General features: G+C 41.2%; 1 protein-coding gene across 1 annotated transcript; it reads left to right on the plus strand.

Annotated features, from left to right (window-relative positions):
- The first annotated feature begins 1,324 nt into the window (after positions 1-1,324).
- Tnfrsf11b (TNF receptor superfamily member 11b) lies at positions 1,325-27,598 on the plus strand. Its single transcript, XM_041672257.1, has 5 exons — positions 1,325-1,484; positions 18,319-18,685; positions 22,247-22,438; positions 23,975-24,199; positions 25,872-27,598. Exons 1-5 carry the CDS (start codon positions 1,452-1,454, stop codon positions 26,258-26,260), a joined length of 1,206 nt encoding a protein of 401 aa, XP_041528191.1. The 5' UTR covers positions 1,325-1,451; the 3' UTR covers positions 26,261-27,598.
- Positions 27,599-27,724: the final 126 nt, after the last annotated feature.

The following is a 27,724-nucleotide window of genomic DNA, read 5'->3' on the forward strand; positions in this document are numbered from 1 at the left end:
TGGTATTAGAGAAGAAAGCAACTAGAAACACAGGGCTTGCCAGTTAACCTTTGGATTTACTTGGATCTTACAATAAGGCTTAAGGGTTGCTATCTCCCCGTTTTAGAAGTAGAAACTAAAGCACTGGGGTCTGGAGTAGAATCATGCAACTTTGCTTTCCTCCATGGTGTGTTAAGGGCCGCACTTAAGGAACTTGTGTGTTTTTGCCAGGAATTAGTTGTTTGGTCTGTGGATCTGTTTCGAACTCATGGTAGGATAGGATTCATCCTGCTGGGAAGAGGTGGACGCCCTAATTCTTGTTGACATAAAATTTTGCCCTCCTGAGGAGACGTCTTACTAACCCTGCCCTTGATAAGGAAGCCAGTTCTCCAGGAACTTTGCCAGTTGTTGCAGTAACCAGCGTTGTGTACCCACCTACAGCTGACTTGTGAGCTGCCTGTGGCACCTTGGAATGGGAATTCAATTTGGAAACAATCATATACAACTTCCAAACAGGCAGTGGGAGAACTGGCAGGCGGGAAAAGAACAATGTTTGCAAATCTTTAAATGTGCCAACAGCAGAGGGCAGTGAAGAGGCGGTTTAATTTTTGAAGAGGGATGAGCATAGAAGCCCAGTGGTTAGGACTCTTAGGCACCAACAGCCCTTTAGGGAGGAGGTTGCTGGCAAGCGAAGTGTTGCTTGTAAGGCTTTTATACTCCAGGTACAAAGAATTTATTTTTCTGGTTCTCCCTAGCTCTTGATAACCTCGGGCAAATATAACTTAAAAAAAAAAAAAAAGCCTTCTTCGGCGGGTCACTTTGCACAAACTCTCCCAACAGAGCCGCGGACAATGCCATGCCTTTAAGAGAGGGGTTGTTTGGGGGACTCCAAGAATGTCTGGGAAGGGGTTGAAACAATAGGCCAAAGGAAAACTCCAGACTTTTCCCAGCAAGGGAACAGTATCTGCTACAGTGGGCAAGCATTTGCCGTAGTTGAAACCTGGGGTGGAGGATCCAGCGCCCGGAGGCTGCTCAGAGGCTCCCCCGTGACTACCCAGCTTTTCAAAGCAGGTCTCAGCTGCCCCGAGGCTGGCCGCTGGCGGGAAGAGGCTAGGAAACCTTAGACGCAGTGGGACAGCTGCCGCCTGATCCACAGCTTGGAGGTGGCTTTTCCCTTCGTTTCCTCTTCTTTTTATCCCCCATCAGCCACCCACTCCCTTTGACCCACGCAGGATCCTCCCACTCCGGCGCCTAAAGCGTTAACCCCGAAGCGGCATCCCCACTAGAGTCCAGGGTTCCTAAAAAGGAAAGGTACAAGGTTGGTTCAGATGAGAGACTTCATAGATCAAAGGCAGGCAGGGCATACTTCCTGTTGCCCAGACCTTATATAAAAACGTCATGATCGCTTTGGCTGCAGAGACGCACCTAGCACTGACCCAGCGAGTGCAGCCTGAGGTTTTCTGAGGACCACAATGAACAAGTGGCTGTACTGTGCACTTCTGGTGGTAAGTCGTGGGCAGGAGGCTGCTGGCCACCTGGGTTCGGGGACCTCCCCTCCGGCTGATGGAGACCAAGCCGGGCTCTCTCCAAAACCCAAGGAGTCTTTTTTCTAGCCTTACCAGGCTGGTCTGAAGGGTGAGTGGCTTTTCCCTGAAAAGTTCCCGCGGAGTTTATGCGGAGGGGAGAGAGACACAGTGAGAGGAGACTTAGACTCTTTGCTTGATGTTAGCCGTTTCATTTACCTTATCTATTTACTTACTTAGGCTTTATGTGGTGCACCGTGCCTTTCCTTGACCTGACATTTTTATTACTGCAGGTGAAGCGGACTGTAAGTTAGAGAAGGCAGACGTTTTGAAACTTGTGTAGAAGAGTTTGGATCGGAGGGTGGGGGTGGGGGTACAGTCTGGTGCATCGTTAATCTGACTTCACATATGTGTTTTAGGCATTAGAGAAAACATTCTTTCATTTAACTGTGCAATTTCATATTTTAATAAAGTTTTGCTATTCTAGTTCTCAACATCAGTATAGTATAAAAAGTATTAATAGACTGATAATTGTGTTCTAGAACATTTAAATAACCAGATCAAGTTCAACACTAAATAGGGCTGAAGGCTGCTTTGAAATGCTGTTTGGAAAATAAAGGAATCTCTTTAATATAGCATATGTCCTTCCTTCCCTTTCTTTATTCAAAAACTTTTTAGCTTCGGCTTTGGGGAAATTGTTGTTAACGTCTATGTAGAAGTTTTTCTCTGCCAAAATCTTTTTTTCCATTATATCAGCAGCATGTGAGACTCTTACAGTTACAACTCAGACAGAGAAGTCTGTCTTTAAGAAATATTTGTGTCTGGGATGCGCTAGAGTCAGTGTTTGGCTTCCAACCTCTAACTCACACACTGAGAATGGAAAGCTATGTAACTGTTTCCTTAGCTCCAGGAACACAGAAACATCCATGTACAATAAATCACTCAGGAAAAGGTGGGCAGGAGACTACACACGAGTCTGTTGGCTGCATGTGTACATAAGCAGATGTACATGCACATGCAAAGCAGACATCCACTAGTATGGATACATGGAGAATTTTGAAAATTTTATTTATTTTTAGGTGTATGTGTGTTTTGCTTGTATGTATGTCTCTGTGCACCATGCATGTGCCTGGGGCTGGATGGGGCCAGAAGAGGGCATCATATCCTCTAGGACTGGAGTTACAGACATTGACGAGCTCTATGTGGGTGCAGGGAATCGAATCCAGGTCTTCTGGAGGAGCAGTCAGTGCTCTCAAGTGCTGAGCCATCTCTCCAGTTACACTTTGAAGACCATTTTAGAAAGGGAACCTTTTGGGAGACAGTGAGATGACTCAGTGAGTCAAGGCCACTGACAACCTAGCAACATGAATTTGAGCCCTGGGTTGCTGTGCAGAAGAAGAGAACTGACTCCTGAAAGATGCCCTCTGGTCTCCGCTCCCATTCCCTGGCACATGTGCACCTGAACGCGCACGGGCACACACACACACACACACACACACACACACACACACACACTAAATGGAACCATCAAAAGAACACTAGAACTTGTACAAGTGGTAGTGCCTAAAGATATTTCTTAAATTGAGCACTTGGAGTTGGCAGAAAGATCTACGAATACATTATCAGCACCCCAAAAAGGTCCTTATATCCCCTCTTACGTTCATATTCAGACTAATCAACAGCAGAAGTTGGTTTTGTTTCTATTTAAACTTTATATATTAACTTTATGTATTTTTCACTTTGGCTCCCTTCAAAGATCTGCCCAGAGATTCCTCACTGAATTATTTCTTCCATTAATTCTTCCCAAAGAGTAGAAAGATAATTATTATATAGGTGGTCTTTATAAAGAGATATGTACATAGATAACACTGACTTTCAATAATACAACATTATAAAAAGAGAAAAGCCTTGAGTGCTTCTTGAATATATAAATGAATAAGAAGGTTCTTGCTCTTTCTTTGGTTTCTGACTGTTTTTTTATGAATGGTGAGAAATGGCCGTACTGCACTTATATGTAAAGAGGCCCCTTAGTAAAAAGAGAAGAAAGGTTGTAGCAACCAGAAGCACTACAGATATTTGGTTCTTTGTATGAAGCATTCCACTAGATACTGGGAACAAAGTGAGTAGCCAGATAGGTATCATTGCTGCCTTCTGGACCCAACAGCCTATTGGAAGAGGCAGAATGTGGGCCAAGTATTGCCATGTAATAACGGTTTCAAAAGAGGAAGCTTCAGATGCTTGAAGAATTGAAAAATAAAACAAAAACAGCCTCCCGTGAGCTCATAAGGGAAGTAGCAGCACAGTGGTTCTCCACTAGACCCAGCTCAAGTGCCCACAAACCACTTTCCTGCGGAATGACAGTGACTGCATTTTTCCCCTCTGGAGTTCCTGTCTTCTCTCACCTGGGATGAGCAGACATTAATTCCATCACTTTGAAGTCTCCGCTTCTCATTAGCTCTACCTGTGTGATAACAGACAACCAGAGGGGGACCTGGAACCAACTACATACAGGAAATACTGACGACACACAGAGGAGGAAGGGATGGCCTCTTAACCTCACCCGGAGGGAGCCATGGGGTATGCTATTGCTGGAGATGAAATCAAGACATCCTAGCGAGAGACGGCGAGCCTTTTCGCAAAGTATATTCCGTGTTCTTCCGTGAGAGCGGCAGATACGCTGGTAGTTAGGCAGTGAAGGGAGAGGAGGGCAGTCCTCAGGAGAGGTCCGTGGTCATGGGCATTCCTAGAATGCTCACTAGCACAGTCGAGCAGAGAGCTGTTCTGCAAGGAGAGGCCGCTCGTCGCTCGTAATACAAGTCACTTCCTGCTTGGTTGCCATGTGTTACTAGGAGAGCAGAGAATATCAACACGCCTGGCTTAGGTCTAGGCTTTAGCTGTGGTTGGAACTTCCCATCATCCATCATGCAGTGTCAGAACCCACCCTGAACTTCTCCAAGCCAAGCTCTGAATTCATCCTTTCATGACAGAAGGGAGTGGAAGGAAAGAGAGGAGAGGCAGCTGCTCTTGGCTCAGGAAAACTGTGCCCTTGTTCTGGCTTCCTATAGGATAACAACACTCTTGGATCTTCTGACTTTTGGTTTGGATTTGTCTTCCCTCCCCTTTCCCCGGTGGCTGAGTTCCTGAGCTTATCTAGCATTTTCTTTTTCTTGAGAATGTGGATGCTGTGATGGTTTCTAGAAATATCCGATATACACCCAACTCCACTCAGGCAGCCCTGCCCAATAGTCTGCCAGGTGTCCATAGCAACCTTCCTGGCCTCGGTCACCTAGCAATCTTCAGCGTAATTCCTAATTTCAATATAGTTTTAAATTTTACTTAAGTTAAAACCCACAGTTGCTGAATACCATTGGTGGACGAAGAAGGCTGTACCAAACATTTTCTTCAGAGTGTTCTAGAAGTCATGGCCATGTTTTCCAAAGGGACCCTAACCTCACAGTCTGCTGGTCTTGTTTTCATGTTCACTACCTTACCTTCTGGGTTTTGCTTTCAACAGCTCCCAGCCTACATGCTCCCTCTGCATAAAGGCTTTCTGTGAAAAAAAAAAAATTCCTATTTTCCTTAGCATGGCATTAACCAAGAGAATTTCCTTCAGCTTTAATTTCTACTTTGCAGCCAGGGTTAGGGTTGCTTAAGGTACATAAAATCAGAATAAAATAAAACAAACCAAAAAAGGCTTTATGTCTTTCAAGGCCTGGACTAACGGTGTTTGGCTGCCCCCTACATTGCTCTGATGGAGCAAAGCTGCCAAAATTATCAAAATTATCAGTGTTTTACTGTGGTCACATCCACAGTCAGGAGTAGAAAGAAATGAATGCATGGATACTGGCTTGCTTGCTCAAGCTCAGCTGTGTCCAGACTTACAGCCCAGGGACCCTGCTTAGGGATGATGACATTCACATTCAGAGCGAGTCTTCCTACTGCAATCAGACCCAGTAAGAAAATCTCTCACAGGCATGCTCATAACCCACAGTCTAGCCAGCCCTAGGTGGTCCTCCATTGAGACTCTTTTCCCAGGCGATCTTAGGTGATTTCAAGTGCACACTTAAAGCTAAATCACAGTGATGTGTGTGTGTGTGTGTGTGTGTATCTGTGTGTGTGTGTCTGTGTGTGTGTGTATGTTTTTTATTTGGTTTGTTATTCATCAGCTGCCGACAGAACATTTGAAAGCTTGAAAGGCATAAAATCATTCTTGGTTGTTCTGGATTCCTAATAGTAACTGTCATTCCTAGACTTTTCCAAGGAAAGAGTGGTAAACAAAACATGGGCTCATTGCAAACACAGATTTCCTTCTTCCTCATTTGTACCCTCAAGGTTTCCACCATCATGGTGCATGTGTTTGCTGAGGGAAAAAGACTATGGTGACGTTTTTTTAGAGCACTGGGCAATCTATCAGAAATCTCCATGGATGTTCCAAGAGAGTTTACCTACCTAATGTGTGACTGGGATTTAACCTCCTATGGTTGGCTTGACTACCCTTCAAAATATTAATCTAACCTTCTACTTATCTGACCGATATTTTAAACATCACTGTATATATACATTTCTGTTATGAAAAAGCAAAACCTTCATGAAAGCTTTTTCTTAGGAGAGCAACAGAATCAACTGGATTGACATATTAACTCTTGGATGTGCAGTGTGAACAGAGCTGGACTCTGTTCTCAGTTCCCCACATTGCTAAAGTGTTGCTTTCTGCTGATTAGAGAACATGGCCTCATGTTATTCAATTGGATCATTAGATAGTTGGATTTTCCCTGTTCAATTTTAAATGTTTTAAAAAAGATTCAAAAACAGTTGCTGAGTCTTAGACTCAAGAAATATCAGCCCCCAGAAGGAGCCTGAACTTGAGATAAAAATATTATTAACAACCCAGGTCTATAGCCTAGAGAGCCATAGAGAAAGCTGACTTCATGTCAAGAGAGGGAAGGGTGAAGACAACATTCAGGCTTGTTTCTAATGCGGAGAGTCTTGCAAACAAAATGCAAACAAAAGCAGCAGTAGCAACCATGTTTAGAAAAGAAAACAAAAATCAAAACAAAATTTAGCAACCCACAATAGCAGGAACTAGTGAATCGGAAATCCTAGCAACAGCTGTAAACTATCTGTGCAAGAAGAAAGAGCGAGGTCCGGCCAACTTGAAATAGATACAAGAAGAGCATTTTTATATGACATATAATTAGCTTTTGGAACTCACTACCACAGAATATTTTAGAATAACTAGCATAGAAAGTCTAAAAAAGGAATACATTTAGACTGTTGTAAGGGATAAGAATAGTGTTACAACACATTAGGTAAGAAGCTGTATGGTACCCTGCCCCACCACCCACACAGACACACACACAGACAGACACACAGATACACAGACAGACAGACACACAGACACAGACACACACACACACACACACACACACACCACTCCTCTGGCCTCTGTAAGAGATGTGCATTCTACAGGCACAATAAAATATTTCATCACAAGTATAAGGTGACATGATATCCAAGGGCTTGCGTAGATACATTTTTCATGAAATTTCTCACAAGTATCTGAGTCTGCAGACAGATGATAGGGAATGTAAAATGAAGGATGAAGCGATGAAAGTGATTGCCGCAAAAGCACAAGGACCAGAGCATGATGACATATAGGTGTAGAGCCCACGTAAGGTAGAGATGGGATCCTCAGAACAAGTTGGCTAGCCAGAGAAGCCAAGACACCAAGTTGCAAATTAAGCTGAAAAACTGCTACAGCATTGGATAATGAGGAGAGTTACCAAGAAAACCATCTGACTTCAATGCCAGGCCTCTGCACACATGTATACATACATGCACATGCACACACATGTATGTCTGTACACACACAAATACATGTGTATCTGTACATATATACACATGAAAAGTAGAAGAAAGAAAAACATACATAAAAGTGAGAGAGAATGCAGCTAGTTTCTAAACAAAAGCTAGTTAATATGTCTGTCAGCTCTCCAAAGCACTTTTGTGTTTGAGAACACACAAGATCTACTGTCTGAACAAACTTGAAATACACAGTGCAGCACTGCTATTTATCCATTATAGAGATTGCTAGGTTGTACTCAATGTGACTGAAACTTGAGGTCTCTGGATTGGAGCCCCACTCTGTTCTGCCCCTGGTAATTAACATTCTACTCATGGTGGGAGTGCACCGCCATCTTTGAAAATCAAGACTAGTCCCCCAGGCCTTCAATTCAACTCATTCTGGGCCTTGGCAACACTCTGCAAATATTTCCTAAGTAACCACCAGTAAAGCAGAGAAATGGGTGAGAAGACTAATTAAGACTTAGGGTAAGGCAGCAGCTGCTCTGAGCATGCTCACTGCCTTTGGTAATTAACTTTCCTGTTGAAGTTTTTGATAAAAAAAAAAAAAAGGTCTTAGTTGCCATGCTTCTTGTTAGGTGGCTGCTCCTCCATCTGTTGTCCCATGTCCTTGGTCATTCTGTGCTTCCTGTTTTCCTCTGACGTTAGTTCTTGTGGTTTTGTTCGGTCCTTATGCTTTTCTTGGTCTCTGTCTTGCTCTCCCTCCTAGTCTACTCTTCCTCGTGTTCCTGGTCCTGATTTTGCCCTTGAACTCTCCTGCTCTTTCAGTCTTGCCCTTTGCCCCATCTTGGGCTTCCACTCGATCTCATTTTCCTGTTCAAATGCAAGTTCTTTTGTTTATTCCTTTCTTGTTACAAGCTTATGTATTTTATCCTTAGAAAATATTGATAGCAAGAGCCTGTTCCTTACAATATTCCCTCCCCATCATTTTGCATCAACACTCCCAAAAGCAGAAGGCATCTGGAAGACAGATGCAGAGCAGTGAATCAACACTCTGAGTAGTAAGCCAGACAGGACTCAAGGGCCCTGATTTCCTGCTTCTGTCTTTACCTTTAAGGTTTAATCAGTGACCTCCATTTGTGCCTCTGCTAAACAGAGGAGCTGTGCCAGGTGATCTGTGGAACTTCTGCTATAATTTCAAAGTTTTGTCACCCAAGATTTGTTTTTAAAGAATCAAGTATAGGGGCTAGAGCGATGGCTCAGTGGTTAAGAGCACTGGCTGTCTTCTGGAGGAACAGGGTTCAATTCCCAACATTCACTTGTCAGTTCTCAATTGTCTATAACTCCAGAGGATCTGACACCTTCACAACAATGCACATAAATTAAATTTAAATGAAAAAGAAAGAAAAGAATCGATTATCTATTATTGCATATCCCAAAAATCAAAAACCAAGTAGACTCACTCACCTATGAAACATTACCGGAATATTTTGCTATAATCCCTTTTGTTATGATTGTTAAAAGTTTCTTTTGCTTCATTGGTCATACATAAGAAATCAAGAAATTCTGCTGAAGTCAGGGAAGTCTTCCAAGAACAGCTTTTGAAACATTATCTAACTTTTAGAAAGCATAACTTATTCTGGAGGGTCACAACTTATTCTTTTAAACCCAAACCATTCCCATTTCCTCATTCTTGTCATCAGCTGGTATACATAGAAATTGGCAATGTGGGCTTTTTTTTTTCATCCTCCATTTAGTTAAAAGCCAAGTTCAAGACATTCCCCTAGGACTTACTGAAGAGGTGTAATTATGGTCACAAACCTTCTCCTTAGAGTCATTGAGCAAAATTTCTCTTTGAATCTATATTCACAAAAAGTACTTGACATCTGCACACTGCTCTTTGGAATAAATGTCAAAGCTTGAGGCATTCTAAACCTGGTAATAGGCAGCCTGGCAAGGCCATTAAATGTACACTTGAATAATCCACCAGCTGACAGACAGCAGAACTCTACCCCACACTCTGCTTCTTATCTCTTCTTTAACGTCCAGTAGAGAGGAAGAAATAAGAAATAACTGGTTTGTGAAGATGTGAGTGATGTTTACTGTGTGATGGTATAGTCATTAGTAGTCATTAGTGTTCTGTATTCTTTATTTTTTAAACAGGGATTCTCAGTTCCTTTTCCTTCCAAAGCATGATAGGGAGGAGTCCCATCTAATGAGGATAGAATAGGAGGAATATGGGCGCTTCACGTGAATTAAAATGACCTCTTCACTTCCACACCAAGTTTCTTATTGCCAGTGTTGCTCACTAAATTTTCTGTAGTTTTGGTTGTTTGATTTTTCTCCTCATACTTCCACACACACACGAACAGTTTCCAAATATTACTTACTAGACAAGAATCTTTGCTTGACTGTTGACAGACCAACCAGGCATGGCAGCCCAAGTGAAAAGTTTCCCTTTGGTGTTGATGACAGCCACTGAGATTGTGAAGTTGCTTATTTGCACAGTCTAACTCAATCAGTGTGCTGATTGGCTCACCATCCAACACCCCATTATGTGTGATGTCTGAGACACAGTCACGGTGAAGGGTGTTACCAACAAAGCCAATATTTACAAGGATTCAAAAATAAGGAGATCTTTATTTGGCTGAAAATTAAAAGCTAGGTAGCAAACATCATAGAAAGCCTGCAAACTAGAGCAGTTATCGGATGTTTAGTAGCAGATTGAATTAGATACCCGACTCTGGAGCATCACTAAGCAGACTATGCTTGTTCTCCTTCATTACTTCCAGCTGAAATTTCCTCTTTGAAGTTTCATTCATCTACTTAATTGCCTGCAAAGGGTGCAAATATAAAACAGAAAGACATTGGTACTGTTTTCAGTAACTATCATATTTACATGTCACATTCTACATAGTCTTTTATTTAAAAAAAATAAAAAACCTAGGGTGCAGAGATCCACAGACTAGAAGTTGGGGGAACTCAGAGAAGTTGTGTAGTTTTCACCAATTTCTATTTTTCCTAAGATAACCCAGATGAGGACTTTTTTTAAGTTTCTGCTATAGAACATGCTAATATCTAGCCACCAAGTCCAGTGGGAAAATACCAGCAAGTCAGAAGAAGACATCTTTGTACCTTCACCCCAGAACATTCAGCTGGTGTAAAGGATAAATAGAATAGAGACTCCAGGGCCAAATCCTTAAAAAAATGGTTACATATACTTTCTTTCCTTCCTGGACCCATTTAGCTTTTAGTTTAAGGAGGATGCTGTTTTATTTTGCAATGATCTTTCTACTTGGTGTGAATGTAAGCCCAAATTTTCTAAGTAACTGAGTATAAGGCAAGAAGTTTATGGCTTATTAGACAGTGAAAGCATGAAGATGAGAGATGAAGCACACAATGCGAAGCGTGGGAAAAGGAAGAGGGTCAATGCATGGAGATCACTACTGAGAATGTACTGCTTGGCATACGATGCAATTAGTTCTCCAGTCTCACAGGCCTTTCTACAAAAGCGTCTTGTCAGCTGCTTCAGTAGCAAATGGGAGAATTCCTGCATCAACTTGAGTGAATACATTGATGGATGGTTGAGATAGAATTAGTTCAATAGATGAGTGGATAGACAAGTGGCAGATTATATTGTGTTTTACATCAGTATTACAGTTACTTCCATGTCTGTCTCATTCATAAGACTGAAAAGTTTATTCCTAAGACTATAGTCCGAAGACTCAGTTGTTAAAGGGTTAGTTCCAAGCAAGTTCGGGTTTGAACCCTTGAAGGTTTGGATTTTTTTGCCATTTCTGACTAATCACCAATCTCTCTATGACTCAAGTCTTCATGTTTAAAATGGAGCTAATCATGTCCCCTTGTAGGTGGACGGCAGACAGTAGCATGTGAAGAATGGACTTCGGCTACAGACTGCTATCTAGTGATATTATAAAATGAAAGATTGTTATTTTTTTCATACCACACAGGATGGAGAGTGTGCTTCCTCAGGCAGACAGTAAATGGCTGTAAATGACAGTAAACAGATGTTGTTTGAGTCCCCTTGTCCTTTAAGCTTCTGTTGCACTTGGTTGCTCTTTCTGCTTGCAGAACTTCTCTTATGTTTCTCCTAACAGTGGCCCGTGGCCTTACATCAATTAAGTAAGCACAGGTTTTATTAGTCAGCAAAAGGCTCTACAGAGTGTTGTCAGCAATATGTTATCTTCCAAGGAAAGGGCCATAAAGAGAAAATGTAATCTTAAAATTGTTCAAAAGTCGCAACATACCAAAATATACTACCAGTTCACAGGCTCTGATGTCAGGGACTGGAGCTGGAGAGACTTCAAGGCCTAATGTTGCTTGCCAATTTTCAAGGTAAGCTGAATATTAAGAACCAGGGAAAAATGCAGCCAGTGCTATGGTGAAGTTGTTTTCCAGAAGTGATATTATGTCTCCAATAAAGTTATTATCATAAGACTAAGCAAAGAAATATTAGGATCTAGGAACCTAAAATATGTGAGATTTCTTTGTATCTTTTGTATTAAGCCATAACTCTAGCTCTTTTTTTTCCTTCCTGAATGTTAACTATTCATTTGGACTTTTTTTTCTTTTATGTTGGTTAATCAGTAAAATGTTAACCACCTGTAATACTTTTCCATTATAGCACAAGTCTCATAAGCCAATCTGTTTTGTTCATTCTGGCTGGGTCTAGCAAAACCTTGCTAATTAATGTAAATGCCTTCAGAAAACTAACATAAACTTCTGAAGTGAACAAAAATTACATTGAAAGTTAAATTTTGCCTGGAGATTGCTCTTCAGCCTCAGGGGAAGCAAGTTCAAGACAAATTTGGCCCAGTGATTCATCTAATAAATCATAGTTGCTCATGTTTCCTTTCCCCCACTTGCCTGGGAGAGCAGTTGGCATCAGAGCACAGATGTAGCGATGAACAGATTCAATTCATTTGCTTTTACTTCCTTACCTGGAGACATAACCCTGAGCCAAATAACTGGTTAGTGGGGAAATTACTAGGCAGTCCGCTCCTCAGGAAGGGACCTAGCAGCAGCAGATAAACCTCTCCAATGAGCTAACTGCTTTTGTTCATAGAGACTAAGTACCAAAGAAACAGTGCTTACACAACTCCATGCAAATGAAATATGCTTTAAAAAAAAACCTGTAAGCAAATCTTTCACTCCTGTCATTCTACAGACAAGAAAATGCAGGTTGTGTTCTTGTCCTTGCCAATGTATCCTTTACATGTTGGGTACTTATCTATGTTGTGTAACCCCCAATTGTTGAGTTTTATATAGAAAGCATTCAACCTATGTACAAGATTGAGTAAATATCTAGATACATCGAAGACTTGTTATCACAAGGGATTGAGCACCCGGATTTGTTTATGCTTGCTAGACGCTCTACCAAGTGATCTACAATCCCAACCTGAAACTAATTTTACTAACAAGTCAAAGGGACATTTTGGAGATCATTAAAAAAGGATAGATAGACAATTAATTTGGGGCACATGTTAGGTGTGCAACTCTCTATTGACCATGAAATACAAAATATCTCCAGTAATAGATCTGATTCAAAATGCTACATTTCCTACTATCTGTATCATCAGGACACATAGCTATGCCACACGGTTATCTGGGTCTTATATTTTTTATATTGAATGAGAAAAGAATGTATTTTTAGTAAAAGGAAAAATGAAATAAACATAAAAAATAAATTTTCTGGGGAGATGCTCCAACATTGTTCTAAGGTTCATTTACCCAATTGCAAAGTTAATAAGAAAGTTAAGGTGTGAAGATGCAATGTGATTTTGATTGGTTGGCCCATAATCCCTGCCACACACCTGAGAGTTTGTGCAGGATTGGAGATGGAGCTGAGGGAAACTTAAGTGAATAAAAACTGATATTGGCCATTAAAAGAAGTTTCTATATTTCTAATGATTTGCAAATGAGTATTTGGGAAACACAATATTCAGAATCATTCTTATTTTAAGAATTACTGGGTCACCAAGGTAGTGGGAGAACTAAGTTCACAATCTGGTCAACATAGTCTAAATGCAGCTTCTCCAACTTTCCGGTGGGAAGAGCATGCTAGTTCACATTTGGGCTGCCAGGCTGTGTGCTTTTCACAACTTAGTCATGACTCATTCCATGTGCTTCTTAGAACTGTACACAAGTTCCATACATTTTTACTTTCTCTTTTCCATCTCCTTTCACAAATATTTGCAAATACTAAAAGTCTGTGCATTTTCCCTCTTCTGCTTGTATACAATATCCTTGGATAATCCAGTATGTATTTCCAGCTATTTGCTTAGCATCATTACTTGCATCTCATACAAAAAAAAAAAAAAGAATCTTCCTACCTGAAATACTTCCCTTTATTCATGCCCACTCACACTTCTGCTTTCAACAATTAATAGAGACCTCAGGAAACTCAAAATTCAGCTGTTTCGTTGGTTATCATCCCTTCCCTCCAAAATCAGTCAACATTCATTTACCCTTCCCTCCCTTATCATCAACTCTTCATAATCTCTGACCAAATTGTCTGTTCAATCCTTTCCTTCATCTCCAGTCTCTTTTACTGCTTCCATTAAAAAAAAAATCAATGAGTAGCTTATACATGCCTTACATCAGTCTGGGTTTGTACTGGGTCCTTCATCTTGTTGCACCTCGAGAGAACAATGATTGTTTTAATCAATGTTTGGTGAATGAGCCAATTAATTAAGGAATGGAAGGGAAATGGGGGACTACAAAAGAATAACAAAAAATTAATAAATGGAACTTATTGTGAAAAGAGTTTAATTTTAATAACTTTTGTAATTTATTTATACTACAAACAATCTTCATGAAAATCTCAATTGTACGTAACTTGGATGTTTCCTTTAACTGCTGAGATGAACTCAAATATGGCATGGTTTACAAACTGACCAGACATTTAGCTAACTCTGGACAATCCTCAAATAGTTCTCTGTGGCAAAGATCATGACGGGGGATTACAAAAGGAACTCCCAAACCAACTGACTATTTCCAGGCTCGCGTGGGATGCTCTTAATGAATCTTCTATAAATGGAAACCCACTGGCTCATTCATGGTTCGGCAGACCAGAGAGTAAGCCCAGTAGTACGGGGTTGTCTCTATTGCATAATGCAAAAATAAACCAGCCAGAGGAAGTGTATTCTTTTGTCCTTTAGGAAGTCATAAAGCCAAATAAGCCGATAGAAGGTTCTAGTCAAATCCCTTGTCGCTTGAGTGGGGGTGGAAGGCATAGGTGATCATGAACCTGAAAAGCAGCCATTGATATAAAAAGACTCCATACCAAGAGGTTGCTAGCTATATAAAAGAGAGCAAAAATCTGAAGGGAGAGATACTAGGAGACTTGCTTCTTAGCTCATTACTAACTAAACTGTCAAATCCAAGAACAGAGCAATGGTGAAGCTAGACAAGTCACTAGAGAGTGAGTTAAATCTACTCACCAGCATCACTCTGTTCTAGCCTCTGTAAACATCTGGTAGATAAGAAAATATGTCTGCATAGAAGATCCTTTAATGGTGTAACAACATTAGCATGGAAGCGGGTAATAAGCCTCTAGAGATAGCACTTTATGCTTTCAAGAAAAATAGTATGGAAGCTTCCAGAAGAAATCCCAGACTGATGAGAAGCACTAGACTGTAGGACTTACAGATTAGTTTAAAGTACAGGTGATTGGATCAGATAATGGTTAGGTAGAGAATGGAAAGAGGGCAAAAGAGAAAATACAAAGAAAAAGAAAAGTTATGCTTAATTTCTCTTACAAACCAAACATGAAACAAAGAAAAGATCTTCCCATCTATAAAACGTGTGTTAAGTCTCAGCAGACATGTGTATATGTGTCTCAGCCTCTGCAGACGTTCAGGGATATCTGGAGATTGAATTACACAGAACTTTATTTTTCAACCCTTTTTAGGTTCGAAATCTTATCAGTAGGCAAAGGAGCAATAACTAACGTTAGGAGCGTGACCCTTTCATTGCTCCCGGCAGGGCAAAAGGAAGAGAGAAAAATGAGGAAGAAGAGCTGTATTCATCTCCACCAACCTCTGCCCAGCCACTGAGTCCAGAAATTCTGTGTGGGGATTGGGGCTAACCAAAGATTGTGGCCTAACTATCCAATTTTGACCACACAGAGTTCTGTCCCTTCACTAAAGTGGAATTTTTCTCCCAAGTGAAGCACAGAGGTCCAATTGAACTCATGAAAACAAACCCATCATTCTTCAATGCCTTCTGGGTTTTCGTTCCACACAGCAGTCTTGAGGAACTTGTCTCTACTAATTACTTCCTAATTCTTAAATCCACACATTGTCTATTCATTTGTCTCTAAATTCCTCTCCCACCTCAATTTTCCTGTATGTTAAAGAAATGATTAATTTCCATGGTATCGGTACAGGGAAACAGCAATAATATCATGTCAACTTCCCAGGAAAACACAAACTGTATTAGTGTTTTTGGTGATAAGAGTCTACACCTGAAAGGCTCGGAGTCCGAAATATTTCTGATTCTGACTTTTAAACATGTTTTAAAAATATCCGTGTATGCTTTGACAGCTGAAGCCCCTTATCCCCAAATTCTAAAGCCCCAAATTCTACAGAATCTGAACATTCTTGAGCTTGTACATGGTAGCTGGGAAGGTTTGGGTGTTGGAGCATTCCAGATTTTGTATTTCCAGGTTAGAAGTACTAAGCTGTTGTTGGTGTTTCCGTGGCTCTGGAGGGTAAAGCACATGAGCAGCTGTAATTGTTTTCCTGACCCCCTCGCATCTTCATTACAGTTGAGTAACAGAGTCATCATCATCACGAGGCCGATGCACGCATGAACGTCTTGACCCCTGTGCAAATGGGCTCAGGACACGCATCCTTGAGATAAACAGCCTCTCTGGACCTCTGAGCCAGACTTCCTGAAGGCAGAACCCTCAAATGTGACTTTCCAGGAAACTTAAAGTGAACAGCAAGAGAAAAAAAAAAAAGAAAGAAAAGTGTGTCTCATTGCTTTCATATGGGTTTGTGTGTTGTGTTAGGCAAACCTCATGCCATAGCACTGGGGATTAGAGAAATACTTGAACCAGATCCTGAAAACATGTCTCATAGCATATTCAAATGACCAAGCTGCCAGCCAGTCATTTCTTTGCTTCTTTCAAGCCAGATAAACTGCCTCAGGGAAATGAAAGGACCTGCTTTCTTCTGAACCCCTCAAGTTATGGGGTGCCCTGCTGAAGCAGCAGGTCTGACTTTTCACTCCTCCCCCCTCAGCATGTTGATTGGAGTGTCTCACATGGCAGCCCTCTGAGAAATCCTCTCTGCTAAAAAAAATTCATCATCTTGGAGGAGATATTTTGTTTTGTTTTGTTTTTTTTCTTTTATTTTATCAGCTCATACGATCTGAGATATTGGCTGTGTTCCACTAGAAGTGAATGGAGTCACTTAGACTAAAATACTGAAGGCTTATGAAAGGGGCTAGTCTTCTCGTTGGCCACATCTGATTTGAATAGGGAATGCTGTTTCTCTAGCTGGGTGTGCTTTTCCCAGGTGTGTGTGGTGGTGAGTGGTGAGTGGGGGACTTTTCCTGAGCTCTACAAGCAAGAGAATTTGGAGGGAAAAATATGTTTGTTTTCCTGCTTTCCCCAAACCTCTGAACAGTCAGTGTTGATCCCTGTACCAAAAACAAACTATAAAAACCAAGCAAGCCACTATCTACACACGGACGATGCTTCTGAGAACGTGTTTCCTGTAATTAGCGTGAAGTTGTTCTTCAATCTTCTCGGAAGACCTTTGGGGATGCAGAACAAGAGACAGAGTTTGTGTGCAGCTGGTCCTTTGAAAAGAACCTAGCCTGCCAGTTCTTTTCTCCACATCTCAGACTTCTAGCCATGATGAATGGTAACTTCTGAAGCCGTGCCTGTCCCCCAGTGTTTCCCCAGTCAACCTAGGCAGAGAAAGTCATTTCATCTTCTAAGTGTGTTTTACCTATATGAGACAAGATTGTCGCCAGCCCACAAGCCTATTGGAGAAAATTTCAACCTTAAAGTCCTAAAATTCTTCCCAGTGGATTGTGTGCTCATGTGAGACTCAGCAGGACATTCCTAGTTCCTGACATTTAGGAGACATTTCACGTGGATCTACTGCGTTGATAAATCCATGAATGAATGAATGAATGAATGAATACTATGAATGGTCACTGATAATCTTGTACTGTCCCACTGCATCAATATTTTATCCCATTGCTTTTTATCATTAAGTAGCAATTAAGGAAACTGAATGAGCCATTATCTGGTTCCGAGTCCAGTAACTGTGACCACATTAGCAGTTACGCACTCCGCATCTTCCACTCCACATTTTCTGACTCCTTAATCAGCTTTACTATTTATCTTTAAAATATTTCTTGATTTCTAACATTCCACTTCATTTTACTATATGTACTTTCTTCTCTGACTGGCCCGTAAACTTCATGGTCCAGAGTTTCTGAACTAGTTAGCTTAGAACTATATCTGGAGTAGTCAGAACAAAGTCTGGCTCACAGTGAAGGTTCAAAAACTAGCTGTCAAGTCAACAAGAAAGTAATTCTTAGTTCATTCTTTCCATACATCAGAATCAACACGTGACTTTGGCTCATTTGTATTGCTAATGGCCAAGCCAAACTCCACACCAATAGAACCATACTGCTTCCGGACATGATCCACTTACTGACCCAGAGATGATGTCTCAGATGGTTGGTTACTCATTGGTGCCCCAAGTATCATTAGTCTTATTCTGAGATTTTCCTTTTTTCAATTTCAGTTGTGTATGAGTATGTATCACTTTGTCTGTTTTTCTCTATCCTCTTGGAAGTTGGCATAAACCACTGGAAGCAAAGCTATGGCTTTAGAACCTTGTTTGTGCTGGATCTCCTTGGAAAGGATGACTAAGGTTAGGTAGTGAGTGACTCCTGACTCAGGTGTTGTCTTTGCACACAACTACCGCCCTACTTCCATCCTAATTAACCACTGTGTCCCTTCTAGCTCCTGGACATCCCTGAGTGGACCACCCAGGAACCAGTTCCTCCAAAGTACCTTCATTATGATGGAGAAAGCGGGCGTCAGATCCTATGTGACAAATGTCCTCCTGGCACCTACCTAAAACAGCACTGTACCGCGAGAAGGAAGACACTGTGTGTCCCCTGCCCTGACCACTCTTATACAGACAGCTGGCACACCAGTGATGAGTGTGTGTACTGCAGCCCAGTGTGCAAGGAACTGCAGTCCGTGAAGCAGGAGTGCAACCGCACCCACAACCGTGTGTGTGAATGTGAGGAAGGGCGCTACCTGGAGTTGGAATTCTGCTTGAAGCATAGGAGCTGCGCCCCAGGGTTCGGAGTGGTGCAGGCAGGTGGGTATCTGCTATAACACCTAACAACACCAATTAGGACCATGCAAAGCCAGACAGTAGCTAGTTTAGGGGACACTTGTCCTGATAAAAGATAACAGTACCTGTTCACTGTGTGCTGTGTATATGGATGTGTCCAAAGGAGCTTTCTCAAAGGAATACTTTGCCACTACAGTGTAATTTAGGGAGGAATCTCAAATGCAGCAAATTACTCTCTAATGAGATGCGTGATGGATTGCTCCCTTATAAACGCCTGTTGTCTGGATTGTGCCACGAGTAGCTGTTATACACCACCGTGTCTCACTTTGGCGTGGACAGATTCAGATGGCTGGGCTTTTTGACAAACATCAGAAATGTTAATCGATACCAAGAGAGTAATTATGTTGATATTAATGAGACTCTGGAGCACTAACAATGAGCAGTTATAATTAATTATGTAAAAATGGGAACGGCTAGGGGAAATACATTTCATTATTAAAAATGAAGCGGGTTCTCCTTTTGGCATGGGAGTTGAATGTTTGGGAGGATAAAGACAGTAGCAAACATCTAACCAGCTTATTCTTTATCTTAGACAAAACAGATTGTCAAGCCAACAGGAAGTCCTTGTGTATAAACAAGGACTTTCTCTTCTTGCATTCCCAGCAGCACGGGCTGGGGCTAGATGAAACTTTGGAAGGCGAAACCCGTTCTCCTTTTCTAGCACGTACACAAAGTGGAACTGTAGACTACAGCCGCTTGTGGCTTCGGAAAATGAAGAGCAGCCATTTGGATGGATCCCTGTAAATTCTGCTAACTCACTTTAAAGCAGGGTCCTCAACTCAGCACACTTGACTTAAGCTGGATCATTCTCTTCCGTGGGAGGCTGCCCCGTGCCTCTCTAAGCCCTGTGAGGGCCAATCAGCAGCCCTGGTGTCTAGCAAGTAGCTACCAGTGGCAAGCCTCCCTCCATAGCAGGAGCCAATTCACTCCTGGCTGAGAGGTCATAGTACTTGTTCGCCTAGTACAAGTTCATTGCTTGTGATAAGTTTAAGTTTAGATGACAAGTATTTTCAGTTTGAAGGCATTCACTGAGGTCTAGCAGCAAAGGCCTGGGGAGTCCCATCCCTAAAGATGCAGCAGGATGGTTACAAGGTCGAGGCTAACCTAGGGTATAGCCTAGGCTATGGAGTGAGGCCATGTCTCAAGCAAGGCAACAAACAAACAAAACCCCAAACAAAAACTTGGAACCCATTTCATCTCTTTTGTAACGAATCTTTAAAGGAGTGTGTGCTATATGAGAACCCCCAGTAATACTGCTGGATGGAGCATTTGAACGAGAAGGAACTACCATGTCCTACTTTTACTGAGTGACACTTTGGGACTCAATACTCTATTAACCAACAGCAAGAAAAAGTCAAGCAAGCCTTTTTACTCCAGTGCAGTGAGCTGTGTTGATGCAGATCCAGAAATTAAGCATGGACTATGCAGCTCCAAGAGCTGAAATTTGTGGAAATACTAGAAATAATAAGGTTGTTGCCCCCACAAACATGAAAATATTTCTGAGGGTGGAACTAGGAGATAGGAGACTTGGTGCAGAGGACAGACTGGAGTTTATTCAACTTTTTCTCTCCCAAGACCTGCAAGGAGGTTCTGCTTGGAAAATAGGAGGTTTCTAGGCCAAAGGGAAGCAAGAATGGTGTAGTGTTATTCTACAAAATATCTGATAATTATTTTTGTTGTTTTGAAGGCAAGATTGCTTCATCTTCTTCTCTTCCTATCTGCCTGCTGGCCAGCCCTCTTCTTCCTGTCGAGTTACTAAGGGCTGTCTTAGTGACTCGCAATCCATCTTCTCATTGTTGTGTTTCACATTTTGCCTGCCAGACTAGACGTTTGCTATTTCTATTGATACTAACAAGGAGAAATCATTATTTAGACAATTCCATTGTTTTAGGCGCAAAGGTGTTGTCCCTTTTAAAAGAAGCCCTATTCAGAGAGATTATGAAAGGAAGCCTCCAAGGAGATAGAAACTCTGTATCTGTCTTTCTTGGATTCTTTTTGTTAAAGAATTGGAAAGGCCAGTTTGCCTATGAAACAGTTTTCTACATATGGTCTTCTTGTTCCCGTGACCTCAGAAAACTTAAGCCAGAAACATGGACCTGAAGAACGACAAATTCACTTTCTGTATAGATAATGTGGCAGTTGGCAAACGGAGCTTTGGATCCATACACTCGGGTCATTTATTCTCAGCAAGCTGGCAGAGGCTGGATGCCTAAATAAGTAGAACTTAGTGTGCAGTGGGGTTCCACTTAAGGAGAGGAATGTAAGAGGGTACGCTGACAACCAAACAATAAGTGAATTCCTTTTTGTTTTGTGAGGGTGGTTCTTAAGACAATGTCACTGCAGTGCTCCAAATAGCATTGACGTGAGACTTTAGGCCTGTGGTTTCTCCTTCTCCTTGCCTGCACTAGTCCTTTGTCATTTTTACAGGTCAATGAATCATCAATCTTTTTATAAAGGAAGAGGCAGGAGACTAGACTAGAACCAACCTGTTTCACTGCTTTCTTTCTAGGATGGGTAAAAGACATAAGGAAATGGGAGGTGGGGCTTTTTCATAAATGAAATTTAATAACTTTCCGTAGCTTTCATTTGTCTCCTTTGTGTTTGGTATCTTGCATGAGCCAGAGTTGGCCTGGGCAATCTACATTTGAATACTGAAGCCTGAATCTGTTCAGCCAGCTTACACTAGATGGAGATATTTTCATATGCAAATACACTATAATGTGTGCTGCGTCCATACATAATAGAGTGCAGGGTTTGAATATGTTTATTTTCAGTGGCATCTGTATTGAAAGTCTCTGGGTTAGAGTTTTGAAACCAACAATGTCTTCAAAGGTATTAAATGCCTTAAAAGCATGAAGTAAAATACCCTTGTAGCTACCCTTCCTAAAGATTTAACCATGCTCTTTACTCCAAACTGTAAACAAATGCTATCTCATCGTCTGTTTATTATCTAGCTGAATGCTGGGCTTACCTTTGTGAGTCAGCAGTCAACTTTACCAGCACCTTTCAGAGTTTGCTATAATGCGCTCTTCCCAAGGTTAGCAAGTTTCACAATTAGGAGCTTGGAGAGAAAGAACTCCTGCAAGAAATGATTGGAATTTAATGATGCAACCTTCAATGGGTGCTGATTTCAAAGAGTGACAGTAAAGCAGACACACAGCCGTTATCTTGATGATATTTTTTTCAGAAGCAATTGTGCAAAGAATACTGTTGACAAGCCTTACTGGCACTTCATCAGAGGCAGGACTAATGAGTACCCCACCCTCCTCTCTTTTCATCTCCCATTTCAGGAGCATTTTGTAGGTAACAGCACTACAAACTTGCGTGGGTATTGCAAGAAGGGGAAAGAGCCAGAGGGGCTGACTGTTGATGGTTTGTTATCTCTGTTTAATGGAGCGGAAACTGGAAATTCGGAAACTTTCCCGCAATACGTAGTAGCAGTGAAAACTCAGTTCAGGACTGTGCTTATCTGCAGAGAAAGGGTTGGGGAAGAAGGCGCTAAATTGCGGGGTATTTTTTCCACAGGAACCCCGGAGCGAAACACAGTTTGCAACAGATGTCCAGATGGGTTCTTCTCAAATGAGACGTCATCGAAAGCCCCCTGTAGGAAACACACGAACTGCAGTGCACTTGGCCTTTTGCTAATTCAGAGAGGAAATGCATCTCATGACAACGTATGTTCTGGAAACAGAGAAGCATCGCAAAAATGCGGAATAGGTAATTATACCCCAAACCACATTGCCTTCTTACCACGCCAGCATATCTTCCTTCTTTGAGAGCAACACAAACTCACGTCTTGTCTTTCTTGACTCTTAACTTGCCTAACAGTTGCTGAACGCTCAAACTCAAAAAAAAAAAAAAAAAAAAAAATCTGCACCTCCTTACTGATCACAAGGGCATCTCGAGTCCCGGACCCTTCCCACTGCTTTCTTCCATACTAAAATTTAGTAGAGTCCATTGGTGGTATCAAGCTGATGGCTTGTGCCCAAAAACTTCAAATTGTAGAACTAACTTACACATTTTTATCCTGACGAAGAACGTTTATATTAGCTGGAGAATAAGTTGGCAACGAATAAGAAACATGAAGTAAACTGATTAGAAACTGGAAGTGAAAACTTAGCTTCGTTACCAATCATATCCATAGCTTCATTGCGAGGAAGCTCCAGGAAGCTTTAGTTGTGTTAAATTCTTTGTCTGTAGTCCCCGCATATAGTGCAAACCACTCCCTGTTGGTGATGGGATTGGTATATTCTCTCTCCCTGTCCCCACACCCCCGCCACTTTGATTTCAACAAGGGACTATGGGACTCACACACCTGTGCTCTGTGTTTTCAGGCGTCAGGACAAACAATGACGCAAGCCAATGTGACCTTCTCCAAAGGTCTTTCTCTACCACATAGAAGCGAGACACACAGGAATAGATACAGGCATCTTTTATAGCCCCAGACACTCCACTGTTCCACTGAGAGATCAGATATCTTAGTTAATTTATACTTTATCTTCTCTTACCTAAAAAGTAACATGAGTGAAGGAAGGGTGAGGGAAAGAGCTAATTTCAGCCTTAACATTGCTTTGTTTCAGCTTGAATTTTACTTTTGCAATTAAGTGATTATTTAGTATATGTCGAGTCCTTCACTGTATATACTTTGATATTTATAAAAAACTGAAATTTGTGTAGGATAAATGTAGATGGCTATTGACTTAACACTCATCTATATGTCCCCTGCTTTGTTCTACCAATAAGCTACACGTTAGCCACATATACATAAAATAATATGCTATTGTGATTGCACATAAAGTAATACACTGTTTTGATTATTGTTTAAGTTCCTTCTAGGCACTGATTTTGTGTTTTGGTTTTTCTTTGACCCTGACCTTGTGTTACCCAGTAGTCACTGAGCAAACTTTTAGCAATTTATTAATATTTACTTTGTCATTTAATTTTTGTCTATTATTTGTGAGTATCCACATTAAATTCTCATTAATCATCTATCAAGTTACTCCTTCCCTCAAAAAAATGAGAAGGAAAACAAAAGAACGTTAGACAACACACAAGTCTAGTTGGTCTCTTCTACTAAGAGCAACCAAAAGAAGGTTGTTTTTTCAACCTTCCTGTTTTGGCATGTTGTCTCAGAGAGAACTCAAACCCGCATGCTCATTTTGTGGTTGGTTTTGCTTTGTTTATTATTTTGTCGGAAAGACTGTGGGAAATTAAAGTGTTCAGTGAATTCCGTTGTTTTCCACATTCCTGCAGATGTCACCCTGTGCGAAGAGGCCTTCTTCAGGTTTGCTGTCCCTACCAAGTTCACGCCGAATTGGCTCAGTGTTCTGGTAGACAATTTGCCTGGGACAAAAGTGAACACAGAGAGTGTCGAGAGGATAAAGCGGAGACACAGCTCACAAGAACAAACTTTCCAACTCCTGAAGCTCTGGAAGCATCAAAACAAAGACCAAGACCTGGTGAAGAAGATTATCCAAGGTACCATCTCCTGAAATAAATAAGGCAACCAGCAATCAGACACACATATTTGTAATAAAATATGAAAGGGACTCTGTCGATGTGGTGGAGCGAGTGCTCCCCCTCCCTGGGATCCTCATGGAACTGACAATTTCTCACCAAGTGATAGTGTAGACAGGATTCCTGTCACAGCTAAGGAAGGTCCTGTTCTCACCTCTGCACTAATTGAAAGAAGAGGTGTGAACTCTTCCATGCAGGACTAAGCTGCTGGGGGTGATGGGACTTTGTGCCCAGATTCCTTAGCTGTTTCCTCAGCCTCCAGGCCGCCAGGGTCCCTCTGCCCTTGCTTCATCTTTCACGCTCTGCTGTATTTGCCAGTTCTCTTCAGAGGGGCACCACGTGTCCTATAGGTAACCTCTCATCAATCCTAACTCTATAGCCTGCAACCAAATTACCATCTTAGTAACATCTGTGGTGACAATTAAAAAGATCCAATAAGCGTTTGAGTTTCTTAGAAGAAAGGACTGGCTAAAAGTATATACTCGAATGTGCTAGCGCTTCCTGAAGGATCTATTTTAGAAATAGCGTGAAGGGTAAAAAGCAAGGCATGGAGGGACAGAAAGAAGAGACCTAAAGAGGGGAAAATCAATTTTAGTCCACATGAACTAGACACTTCATGATATACACTGGAAAGAATTCCAGCTTCAGCTACCATTTCTGAGGACATGCCACAGAGATGAAAACGGGTTTTCCTAATGCAGACAGCATGGAGCAGAAATTACCCTGCTATCCCCTGGTATTGACAGAGTTTCCTTACACTTCCCATAAAGTGCATACATGGGAAATCAGAGCAAGGATTTCATGAGAACTACTTCCCCTTTGACAGACCAGCGCCTTCACTTATGCAGAGTAAACTTTTCTTGTGTTTCTGGCAAAACAAAAATTATTCTTTGAACCTATAATTAGCCCTGAAGCAAAAATAAAAAGAAATGGAAAGTCAGGGACTGTCAGTATGTGAAGGGACCCAATTCCCTGCTTTATAAATGGAAACATTGCAGCCAAGAAAGATGAACGGAGTTGCCTTAAGGCTCACAGATAGTAAATGACTCATGTCGTTAATAGAGACATTAGTTACTCCTTCTTATGTTTATGCCCAAGCTCATTGCTGAAATGCCCTCCAGGCTATGTGTTTGCTATTCTTGGACTCCTGTTGCTGGCTTTCCATATCTGCCACACTCTGGTGCTTCTCCAGTGCTGTGTATATTCGTTAAAGACTAAAGTGTCTCTTGTCAAAGAGGGCCAAGGTTGGATACCAACTCATGAAATTTCCATTATAATATGAAGAGCCTGGATGCTTTATTTTTTTTTCCTTCCCTGAAATGCTGCGATTTTTAAAGTTGCAGCTTTTGCTTGGAAAGCTGAGAATGATAAGTCTGGAATTTTCCATTGCTTAAGGTCAAAAACAGGAGCTTCCCACAAAGACTGTTGTTGGATGCTTCAAGGAGATTGTATGTTATCCTATTATAACATAAAACAATATCATCTTAGCAATCAGGAAAAAAAAAACAAGAGTCACTTCAGCCACCTAAGGAAGAGCTGGAGAGGCTAATCTGAAGTTACAAATTGCGTGAGAGTGTCTGTCTGGGGCCTTAGATGAGTAAGCATGACATGAGCATCTCTTTGGTTCATACAGATATCGACCTCTGCGAAAGCAGTGTTCAGCGGCACATCGGCCATGCCAACCTCACGGCAGAGCAGCTTCACGTCCTGATGGAGAGCTTGCCTGGGAAGAAGATTGGCCCAGAGGACATAGAGAGAACGAGGAAGACATGTAAACCAAGCGAGCAGCTCCTCAAGCTGCTCAGCTTGTGGAGGATCAAAAATGGAGACCAAGACACCTTGAAGGGCTTGATGTATGCCCTCAAGCACTTGAAAACACACCACTTTCCCAAAACAGTCACCCACAGTCTGAGGAAGACCATCAGGTTCCTGCACAGCTTCACTATGTACAGGTTGTATCAGAAGCTGTTTTTAGAAATGATAGGGAACCAGGTCCAGTCCGTGAAAATAAGCTGTTTGTAACTAGAAATGGTCGCTGTGCTGTTTCTTCAAGATGGGCCAACTCTGATGGATGGAGAAGACTGTTTCTTGAGGCTCTTGAAAAGGCACAGTGATCCCTTTCACATCGACGGTGGGAATGAAGACACCCCCAAGCACACACTTCGTATTAAGACTATTGGGGACTCTGAGTAATGAAGTGAGGCAGGCTATTTTGTAACTTTGCAAAGCCAGGTGTCAATACAGAATGGCAGCCATGCTGATTGAGAGGGTATTTTATTATAGCCCCAAACATAGGTCCTTTTCTGCCTTTCCTCATGGCTGAGTAACCAGAAGGTTTCTGCTATTTTACATGTCAGCCATGTCTTATTCTTTACTCTGTACTGTTTGTCTATTGCATGCTCTTTGTTGGAATGGTTATCAGGTGCATGGGTCTTGTCACATTTTCAGGTTCTTAGGCAAGATGACAGTTTCCCCTCTGAAGATTTAATTTGGGTTGGGGAGTTGGCTAGACAACCAGGGGTAGGTTTCGGGAGTTCTTTTAGCAGCCTGCTACCAAGAAACGTATTTCATGTTCATCTGTAGTTGGACCTAAGCTGACTCAAAGTAGTTTTCTTTTGAAAATAACCACCGAAATTTATTTCTTGCACCAACCATGGCTGGCTTTGTTGCAGGGCACTAAAAGAACCAGGATATGGAGAAAGGATTGATGTCTCCCCCAACGTCCAACAAATCCCCAGTAGTTTATCCAGCTGTCATTTCTGGCCCCGTATCTACTGACTACGTGTTCTCTTATTACTGCTTGCAGTAATTCAACTGGAAATAATAGTAATAGTAATACAATCTAGACTCCATTGAATCTCTCTAACTATGGGAATCTCTCACTTAAAAAGCTCTGAGATTTCAGTTGTGTCAGAGGCTTTTATTAGAAAGCCAATGTTCTTCGGTAAAAGTTACTAATATTTCTGTAAGACTATTACAGTATTGCTATTTATATTCATTCAGATATAAGATTTGTACATACTATCATCCTAGAGAGAAATGGTGTAAGACTTAATTTTAGAAAGAAAAAATATTCGTGTTTATTGTTATGACAAAAGAGATAAAATATATTTTTAATAGAAACTTTGTGGGGTTTTCTAATAGATACTGCCAGTTTTCCAGTGTGGAATGTTTTTATAATATAATTTTATCTGTGTAAGATGTAATATCATTTTATAGAAAAATGCATTATATAGTCAGTTGTTTCATGTCAGAAAGTATATGGGCTATAAATTATCTGAATATTAGATGCTCTGAGAAATTGAATGTACCTTATTTAAAAGATTTTATGATAATACTATATAAAGAACATCATTAAAGTTTTCAAATTATTTTTCATTTCTTTCCCTCTTGCTTTTATTTCAACAAGACAATAATGGGCTTATATACTCCCAATTTCCCTGTTCATCTTTGATCATCACAAACATCTAAGAGTTGTTTAAAATG

This window comes from Microtus oregoni, unplaced genomic scaffold (assembly GCF_018167655.1).
Source record: "Microtus oregoni isolate MIOR12 unplaced genomic scaffold, Mior012 000022F_ref0000154, whole genome shotgun sequence".
NCBI lineage: Eukaryota > Metazoa > Chordata > Mammalia > Rodentia > Cricetidae > Microtus > Microtus oregoni.